The 10512-nt window shown below is 44.9% G+C and overlaps 1 protein-coding gene across 1 annotated transcript; it reads left to right on the top strand.

The window, feature by feature from the left end:
- Positions 1-678: 678 nt before the first annotated feature.
- LOC146190616 (CRISP/Allergen/PR-1-like) lies at positions 679-9699 on the top strand. The gene is made up of 6 exons (XM_084600207.1): positions 679-954; positions 4496-4586; positions 5550-5728; positions 8569-8666; positions 9490-9583; positions 9673-9699. The coding sequence occupies exons 1-6, from the start codon at positions 679-681 to the stop codon at positions 9697-9699; spliced, it is 765 nt and encodes a 254-aa protein (XP_084456333.1).
- The last annotated feature ends 813 nt before the right edge of the window (positions 9700-10512 follow it).

The raw sequence follows: 10512 nt of genomic DNA, 5'->3' as shown, positions 1-10512 counted from the left end.
CGTTGGTTTATCAGGTCGACGGCAAGCAGAGCGTCCTCCCATGAAGAACGAGATGGGTCCAAGGTGGGCAAGGGGGGGCGTAGTTTCAGAAATTAAGGTGAAGCTTCATGTTCTTGTACCCTTGGAGTTCATCACTTACGTGTTGTCGTCATCTCCCTCTTACCTCGGGGCGCTGAAATGCAATACTCCTCCTCGTGAATAAGGTGACATGTGACAAAAGCTATTTCTTCTTCTCTCAGGGGCAGATAAAACTCGCTTTTCAATTATGCGTGTTTCGGCCATTGTCCCAAATGCTACGTACACTCTACTGCGGTGCATTTTCGGCACCGATAGAATCTAAATAAATAAATAAATAAATAAGAGCCTGAGATATGGTGACCCGAAGACTCAATTCTCGCAAAGGACAAGCTCCTAAATTGCTATTGAAGAGACCACCAGTACGCGTCACGTGTCACTGATAGCAAGCAACTGTCGAGAGTCGGTTTAATGTGAGGGACAGTGCAGCTGGCGAACTGTGCGCGTGGCCAAATGGCAACAAAATGTTTAAATTTCGAGGCCTAGTAAAAAGCATCCTTACTAACTGAAATGATGTTATTTATTTTCCTTTTCGAGCAACATCTGCGTGCGCACGAGTCTTTTCTCAAAAAGAAGAAGCATTGCTTTCGTGAGGGTATAAACATGTTCGAAGCTCGTTTCTTGACCGTCTTAACGACGACCCTCTTTTGTTGCGGTAAAGCCGCAGCCGTCTGCCGGCCGGAGTACCGGAACATCCCGGGAGGCACAACCCATACGGCCTGCAAGCCGCCCAACCCACGATGCGTCATCGACACGTCAATCAGCGGGTTGAGCGCCACGGTCAAAGCTCAGACGCTGCAGGTACACAACGACTACCGCTCCCAAGTCGCACAGGGACGACTGGGAAGCTACCCGCAAGCGAGCAACATGTACGAAATGGTAAGTCTGCTTTTTGCCCTGGAGACATGCAGGAGGGACGAATCTGCATGTTGAGCCGACGTAGTCGTGGTTTTTAAGAAAGGCACTGTAACTGTTTCATAGGCGTACAAAAGACGCACCGCTCATTTTTTGCCGTGAGGATATCATCAAACGTAACTGAGCGCATATTTAATCATGGCCAATGAATTTGGGACAGCTTTCGCACCATCTTGCGCATCCAGTTTATGAATTAGTCTCTTAAGGAAAGATAACGAGGTGGCTGTGACACAAAGTTACGTGGCTACAAAAGAAGGCAGCTCACAGTGAAAGAGAGAGAAGAGAAAACAGGCTACAGCGAGCAAATATTTTTGTTCTTTTGCTTTCTTCCTTAATGTCGTTTTATTTGTATATACTTTTTAGACTCCCCGTTTGTGGCTGGCTACCACTGTATTTTATGTGGATCTGAGATTCCTGCCCTATAGGAATTATCTACTAACTACTTTCGCAGTTCAGAGACAGGGCTGTTGTCCTGACGCAGTTCGTAAAAGAGAGTGAGAAAGTAAATTTCATTAAGAGGAAAGCCTGCTGGAAACTTAGCTTATAGCTTTCTGCTTTCCACTGAATAAAGCTGCATGGAAAGAAAGGGATTAGTAGGGTGCGAATACAGATGAATATAAGGATAAAAGCCACGAACTGCATGGACTGTCCAGGGCAATGTAGATGTCCACGCACAAGTTGAAAAGCATTCGTCTCACACAATTACGATGCATAGTACACGCAGTTCACGACATACAGACACACCTAGGTATATAATTTTCACATTCTTCAGAGAAGGCTCTACATGCAAACGCACAGCCTAGCGCACCGCGTATGGTCGTGCACCTTTCGTAGCGTCAGTGGTGCGCTCTATGTCCGTATTTAGTACAAATCTCAAAGTACGATTGGATGGAATAGATCTTCGCTCGTTTTTATTCGCGAACTCGCCACGATCAGCCGAGGGCCTCAGTGAGGGCATTTGATTCCTTCACATACGTGATCATGGTTCCTAGGTACGGATTAGCCGTGAATGACTGGATCTGAGCGGTGACATTTGGCGAATATAATTCGGGAATCGAATGGCTGGATTACTCAAATTACCTTTCAGTCAACTACATGAATATAAAATCAGTGTCTGATTAATATGTTTCACTGTAATCAATAATATCAAAATTGTGATACTGAAAAAAATATAATTCGCAACCTGTAATATATATCTAGACCGAGATCGGTAGAATTACTAATTACAACTGCTGGGCAATATTTGTAGTTGTTTGAGAGCCATTAGTTCATGTAATGGCTATAAAATGATAGCTACGAGCGTTTTATTATTTAGGCCAAAGAATCGCACTTGCTCTGCTGCAACCTGCTTACCAAACTATTACCTCTCACTGTAAACACCAATAGACTGCTTAAAATAATTTTATGAGGAGTAGCTCCCTCCTGCTGATTATACACCATCGTGAACGTCTTCTGGTCTTCCCCGCCTTCTTTGAGAATCAGGAAATGGGATCCAAATTTGAGCGACTTTAGAATATCGCGGACCTTCCACCAACCCGTTTGTTTTCTGACAGGAGCATTAGAGAACAGTCGTCCGTCCACATGGGTTGCTTACCAGATTGTCGTCAGCATCTTGATGCGCAGTCAGGAGACATGTGATGGAGGTTAAGGTGAATAATCAGGACCACGTGGTACTGTTTACGCTCTGCCTTTAGTGCACAGTGATGAATGTACTTACAAATGACCTATCTGTGCTAATACAAGCACTACAACTCTGGTTTCAAGTCAACCTGCGGCCCCGATACTTCTCCTCTTTTGGGATGTAGTAGGACCCCGCACGGGTAAATCGATGAGGGAGAATCTCCACGCGGCTTTACCCGAAGTCTTAGAGTAATCGAGAAGAGTGAATACTTGAACTGAGATCGATGCCGAATAGAGAAATGCGATTACACTTCCGGTGAGTGAAATATTCACAGTCTGCCCCTATTACGTCTGGTTTGTAGAAACACGACATTTGCTAGATTTCACAAAGTTTTAATAAACAAGAGGCGGAAGGGGGACAGGGGACGGGGAAGGAATAAATTTTCTAGGGATTCTTAAGCTACATATAATTTCAGGGAATCCACAACCGAACACAGATAACGCTTGCCTCACCGTTAAAGCACTGGTTTAAAACCGAATTCCTGAAATTTCTTTCTACACATTTTTACGTGATTTACGTTTGCTGTTGAAAGAGAAAACGCTAAATTAGCAATGATTTTATTCAACTACGAAACATTGCACCTACATCAGGTACGACGAGTATCAAAGACCTTCATCTCATCAAGAAGACGGGTCGAACTTTATCCACTTTCGAATCCATTCGGTGCCCTGAAACTGGTCACTTTAGTTCGATGACGCAGCCACCGTTTTCAAGTGCCCGTGGGAAACGAGCGTATCACTTATTTATCGGCGATCGGGCTTCATCATTAGGTACATAGCGCTGCCAATGCTAGGGTCATTCGTTAACGTGTGTTTCTGTGACTAGCCATCTTGGCTACTTTCGCGCCATGCCTATGTCACGATCACGTCACGTCAGAGACGTAAGAGGATGTGGTCCGGTCTAATTGGGTTGTAGGTTAAAAAAGTGGCACAGCTAGGCTATTAATGAGGCCGGTGCAGAGTACTCCATTAATTCCAACCACTACGTCAGTTTCTGCTCCGCGCGGAATTTTGCGTCATCACGCATGCTCGATCCATACAGCATCGATCCATAGACTGCGTTTAAGCGTGGCTTTCACGCACAAATACTTGCATTTAATTGCAAAGGTGGCCTCCCCGAAATGTTCAATATGTGGCATTACTGAGACTGTGGAACGTATATTAGTGGTTTATACAGTGTATGCCCTCGAAAGGATAATGCTAGCTACTTCCTTGAAGCGTTTGTCCAGCAGTCCTCTCTCGAATGATTTGCTACTGGACGCTTCGCCGCGGACAAGTGGAAAGCTCTAGTGGCAATGCGGACTTTTCGCCATTTCTTGCTGTGCCTGTATATTTATGTCGTACCTCTTCTCATTACATCGTCGCCCATCACAACCCTCTTTCTCCTCGTCTTCACTTAATCTCGTGCAGTGTATCTGGCCAGATGCTCAACTTTCCAGCCGACCTATTAGCATTTTCGTTCAATAATCATGCATGTCTATCTACATGTCGACCACCACGGAACACAGCACACGGGCGCCTTATTTATTGCCTCCATTGAAAAGCTGCCGCCACAGCCGGGATAAGCCCACGTCTTTGGTATCAGCAGTTCAGAGCCCTAGTTATCCCGGTGGTATCAAATTAAATCCAGAGCCCTAGTTATGGTTATAGAATTTGCCGCAGGCCGCACACTTGGAACGATGTAACGGATCATCTTAAGTGTTTACTGTAAATACATTCCGATGACACTCTGCGCCTCAAGATGAATTTAGTTATTTTCTGTTTAGCCGAACCGCATCTGGTGTAATTACCCACCCACAGATTCCGACCTCTCTCACTTTTGCAGGAGTGGGACGACGAACTGGCCGAAGTCGCCCAGGCATTCGCCGACCAGTGCGACGACAGTCGCCACGATGACCGCAATGCCCGAATTACAAGTGAGAGCAGAACCTGTGATCTTCGTACGCAATCACGTGGAACCTGAATTAAACAAACTTATAGAACATTGACCCTTTTACGCTGCAATTGCCTCACGAGGCTCCCGATAAAGGACACATGGTTTTGCACGCTTGTCACATTTCGCTTTGCAAGGCATTAACAAGGAGGTTGTTCCTGGTTGGAAGGCTTAAAGATCTTTCAGGCATTAATCTATACGATTATATGTGTCTTTAAGTTTATTTATAAGTAGGGTTAGGGCATGTTCGACTCAATATTATCAGCCGGAGTTAGCTATAGTTGGTGTGAGCTTGTCAATCTACTACTGTCGTTCTTTCTATAATTTGTTGAACTGCATGGTGTTACGTCTGCAACGCAGCTTTTACAAGCTTCTTTTTTTTTTTTTTTTTCAAATGGCTGGTTTGGTTTGTGGGGTTTAACGTCCCAAAGCGACTCAGGCTATGAGAGACGCCGTAGTGGAGGACGACTCCGGAAATTTTTCGACCACCTGGGGTTCTTTAACGTGCACTGACATCGCACAGCACACGGACGCCTCTTCGTTTCGCCTCCATCGAAACGCAGCCGCCGCTCAAATGTGCCTTAAGCATCGCGACCTTAAGTCCTCAACTTGAAGTAAGCCCAAAAGAGAGCATTAAGAGCCTTCTATGTAACTGACATTTGAAACCACTGGGAAGGACGCCACCCCATCCCCGAGGCAAGTAGGGTGCTTCTGGAGCACGGTACATTACCACAATTTGTTCCGTCTCCACCAGAGTATGAGAACAATATATTTCGCACAATGTCATTTTATGCTTTGGTTTTCTGTAGGACGGCATTCAAATTGATATTGCCTCCAGTCTGGTTAAAATATCAAAAAAAAAAAATAGGAACTATTCGGCTCTACTTGTGCTCTCCCGATCTTCTTAAGCCCATTCTGATCAGTTTCAACTCCTTTTCATGTGCAGCCACATTCAAAAGCGTGGGCCAAAACTTCGGATATGCGACTGACTACGCCAGACAAACCAACGTCGAAGGGAAGACGTGGGTCGATGACTGGTTCGACGAATATCGAGATTACAACCCTAATGCCGTGTCGAACTTCGACACCAGCGCCTCAAGAGGCGTAGTCACTCATTTCACGCAGGTGATTCACGCTCACGCATTCGTGTTCTTTAATACCAAAGGTGACTTTAAACCGAACGCGAATTACCATTTCCCCATTTCCGCAGCAGTTTCTTGAATATTTATTGCCTGCCCAAGCCGATTGCGCTGAGAAGCTTGTCATGTGCGTTGCTTAAATGTCTCGCTCGACTGCCTAAACCGCAGCTTTTACAGCTGACATGTTCATGCACAGTCTGAGCCTGTAGCAGTTTTCGCCCCAGGGAAGAAACATATTTAGAAAGCGCACGACGGTTTAGGGGTCCGTTTTCGCGCAGTAACCTCGCTTGCAAACCTGTGAGGCTCATTTTCGCGCAAGAGAGCTGAAGGCTGCGACGGGGTTTGAGGTTTATGCAGGGAAATTCACCGCTCAGGCGCTCTACGAACAGGTGACGCCAACTGTACTCATACATTTATATTGTGCATACAGGTCTTAAAACAGCTCACACGTACCCGCACGTTCAGTCTTGTGCACAGAGGAACATAATAGCCTCAAATTCAGTAAAGGTATTGTAGTGTCCCGTACCCAGCTCTTGAGCGGATCAGAGCAGGTATCAAATGACAAAAGGTAATGCATTCAAGTCGCTATATTTATCCTGAACTATAAGTCTCAGAAACGTTTTAACAGCCACCTGTGTGCATCAGTAGTCTTCAAGGCAGATATGTCACGGTGACTAGCAAGAGTGTTCAACTCAAAGACGCAATTGTATCAAATAAGTGAATTTAAACATTGCAATCGACGATTACGATATTCGGTACTGTGAAATATTGGCGCATATATTTACGTCATAGAAAACCTGTCGTCTTTGTCGGCAGCCTTCTGAACGAGAAGAATTGATCCGTTCTGTCAACAGTACTCTGCCCCAATCCCAGAATCCATACTGCTTCCAGTTGTTCCTGTTGGGCAGCGTCATACAGCGGCCAATCGGATACATGTGATGAATAATTATAGAGCTGATTTCTGTTAAGCAGCTACAGATAGCTACAAACCGGGGATATTGCAAGAAAACGCTTGAGAGCACAATTCAGCACTTTGTACTTCTCGATGATGCTCTGGCGCCATGTAATAGAGCTGCATTTCTGAACGGGAAAAAAAGTCCGACTCCACATGTTGTGGTTTTTTTTTTTCTCTTTTTTTTTCTGCGTTATTACGCGAGATAGTTTTCTCAGCGTGCAGCGAAATGTGGCGGGACACCTAAGCTTCGCTTGGCTCTCCGCAGCGTAAGGATCCCTCAAGATCTCAATGCTGGCGTTCACTAAACTGTCCGTGTCCTCAATGTTCCGTATGAGAATGGAGTGTTACCCCAGGCCGAGCAGGATCTTTCCGCCCCATGTTGGCCTTTGCTACTTATAATAGGTTGGCTACCCGGAAACACTTAGCCTTCATTATATGCCCGGGTACACTTTTAAGCTTCGCTTTTAAGGTATAGAGCACGATAGTGTTGAAGTATTCCTCATGATCTCAGCGGTACCGTCAACAAACGGTCCGGGACATCTGTGTTTCTGATGGTCATGACGGCTTGCGGTAGGTCGAGCACAATCTTGCGCCTTAGGTTGGTTAGTGGAGTGCCAGCTGTTGAAGGTGGCCGGTCACCCTACGTGGCCATCGAATGTGGCGACGCTGCTCTAACGTGGAATGGGCAATTATAGACTGCTAAAAGCCGCGCACTGGATAACTCGAGTGGGATCTAAATTGCCGTGAATGCTCCTACTCGAGTTGCATATACGCAGGTAGAGGCTTGTGTGGGTGCGTGCCTGCGATCGCTCGTGGTAACACTTCTTTTCGAGCACCGTTGTTGTGCGTTAATTCCTTGGCTTGTGCGGCATTGGCACCGTCGTCGACTTAACCGGTTGGCAGCTATATAGGGTACCGCAGGAGACATTTATCACAGTTGGCGCTGCCAAATCGGGGCCACAAGGTTCTGCTCAAACAAACATCTGGACAGCCTGGTGAATGGCCGCGTTGAGATCCTGAGGGACCCCGTAACGCTATGGCATTGTACAATTAAGCGCGAATCTTAAGTGTATACGCGTAGCTCAGCGAATCCCCACCAGGTGCCTGCGCCCCATCACGGCTTGCAAAAGTAGGGAATAAGAGAAAAAGAGAGCCAGGTAAACTGGAGAGGGAGAGAGTGTGAGAGGCAACGGGTGACTTATAGTGGCTTGAGTGTATGGCGACAACGGAGGCATGCCCACCGGAAGGTGGCTGTCACCCGTTTTCTGAATTGTTATCCTTTCCCCCTTTTTTTTTTCTGCTTTTCCTGCTTTTTTTCTCTCTTTGACAAATCAGAATAGGCGCTCCCCGCCTCTCCACACTGTCCCCCTTCTGGGCATGGGTGCTCAGTTTGTACGCACCGAGGCAGGCAACATCTCTGTCTCATTCATTTCCTCTCCTCTTCCACTCTCTATGTGAACAGTTGTTTTAAAATGGCATGTGTGATCTTATGGGTGTAAATTGTCGACAAACATCGGAATAAATTCAGTTTTAAGCTTTTAAATTCCTGGTGATTCATTTCTACGTTTATTATTCTGCTGCAATCACCTGTTTGCGATATATATATATGTATATATATATATATATATATATATATATATATATATATATATATATATATATATATATATATATATATATATATATAATACAGAGAAACTAAAATACCTGAAGAACTGCGTTCAAATATCGCTTTACCCAATGTCGTATATGCCTGCTTTTCGTTCGTTCTTTTTGTAACACGATCAACCCCAGAATTTTCTTGAGAGCAGGTGTGTTTACCTTCTCGCGTTCTAACTGACCCTGCCGGTGTGGCCATATCGATCGTGCAGGTAATTTGGGCGACCACTCGGTATGTCGGCTGCGGCTTTAGCAACTACAACTTGGGAGGACGCATGAAGAGGCTCTTCGTGTGCAACTATGCGCCTGCGTGAGTACACGGGCTTCCTCTTCAGGTAGCGATATTTAATATTTATTTTCTTCCTCTGCAGTCATGCAAAGTGGAAGCTACAAAAGCTGTAATGTCGAGTGACCGAATGGATGCTACGGCGTGTTCTAGTACAAAAAATGCCGTGAAATGGAAGCGACATTTAATCTTTCAAAGAAACGCCCTTTGTGGTTTTTTGAGTGCACGCAGAAGCATACGGTTCATGAGCAGCCTGAATGCATCTCTTATTAGGGCGCTTGAAATCTTCGCTACTTTTAGTGCTGGGCGCTTTTAAAAGAAAGGGGTCAATGAAAAGATTGTAAAAATCAAATGGAAGATGGAGGCAATCTAGGTGGCTTACGCCTAAAGAATTCCTGTGAAGCCCGATGAATTAAGTAATATGAAACTTACGAAACATAATAGATTCGACCGAAATACTCAAACTTCCTCCTCTCCCCTGTCATACCAAGTCTTGTGAATGCAGTTACATTATGAGCTAAAATGGTGACAGAAGAGAAATAAATGCACCTAAACATCTTGCCAGAGCTTGGAGCAACATGAATTGGGCTCTCTGTCACTGTTACCTCATTTCGGACTTCAAAGCTCACGTCTTTAAACTTCTGAAAAGACACACATTTTCCAATGCTCCAAGCATGTCGACATGAAACATTGCGTGTTTAAAAAGTTAAAATATTGCAATGTTGACCTGTATGCGAAAATAAATTTATGGAGACCTGATGGTGCGTCAGAGCAGGTCCTTAATGGACCTGTATAGGGAGGAAATCTTCTAGACCCCCAGTTTCACACTACTGCCCCTCTCTTTCAGTGGGAACACAATCCGAACACCCGTCTACTTGCCGGGCCCTCCCTGCAGCCAGTGTCCGCAGGGAAGCAGCTGCGTCAGCTCTTCGGGACTTTGCGTGAGCACCAAATTTTTCGCTCAATTACTTGCAGTGGCAACCATATTTTTATCTATAAATCCGATAACGAACATTGCTCTGAATTCCAGGCAAATCCACCGCCTCGCATGTGGTAGTACGCAGTAGGGCTGGGTAGTCTCTATGCATATTTTACGAGTAGGACGTAAACCTCGTGAGGAACAGGGCGGCAGAAACGGCATGGCATAGGCATGACAACGCGAGGCGGTACTGACAACTAACATTTATTACCGACTCGTATTGTCGTCTTGCCTCTATCCTGTCATTACAGTGATTTTGTTCTTTACTTCGAACCAACTGTCCTAAAACCCAAAACCCGGCTCTTTTAAGTTACATGACCTTCTTCCAACTTTATCACGGTGGCTTCCTATATTAACGACTTATTAGTTAACGCAGCGGAACTAGAGAGCTGTTCAATGGCTGATTCTAGCCAGCACTGGAACTGAATACGTTATAATCTGAGATCAGGCAAGAATAAGAAAGGGAACCTTGAAATTTTTTTAGCAAGGCCAATATTAGATTTACTATAGTGATGTTTCCAGAATCATGGTTCGACTCCAAAGAGGATGTGTTTAAACTATCCGTCTAGAAATTTTACTTTGTTAACCGTGTAGGTAAATACAGTGGCGGTGTATCTATGTTAATTTCCAATGATATCAAGTGCGAATTGCTCCCCGAGTTTGCTGTTTTGCTTCTAACTTCGAGGCACTTGTAATGAAATCGCACAAATACTTACTCTGCATATGTTATCGACTGCTATCCGGTGATCTCTATTTGTTATTCATCTTCATAAATTCGGTGTTAGAATACTGTCACGTAGTAATATGTCAATGCTCATAACCGTCACTTACATTAGGTAGCGTTTAAAATATTAATTTTCTTGCCGAAACGCGCACAAAATTACGTTTGAA

The sequence above is a fragment of the Amblyomma maculatum genome, chromosome 4, assembly GCF_055883805.1.
Source record: "Amblyomma maculatum isolate TAMU_Amacu chromosome 4, ASM5588380v1, whole genome shotgun sequence".
NCBI classification, from domain to species: Eukaryota; Metazoa; Arthropoda; class Arachnida; order Ixodida; family Ixodidae; genus Amblyomma; species Amblyomma maculatum.
The sequence above is the reverse complement of the archived record's forward strand: the minus strand, read 5'-3'. Positions and strand labels throughout refer to the sequence as shown.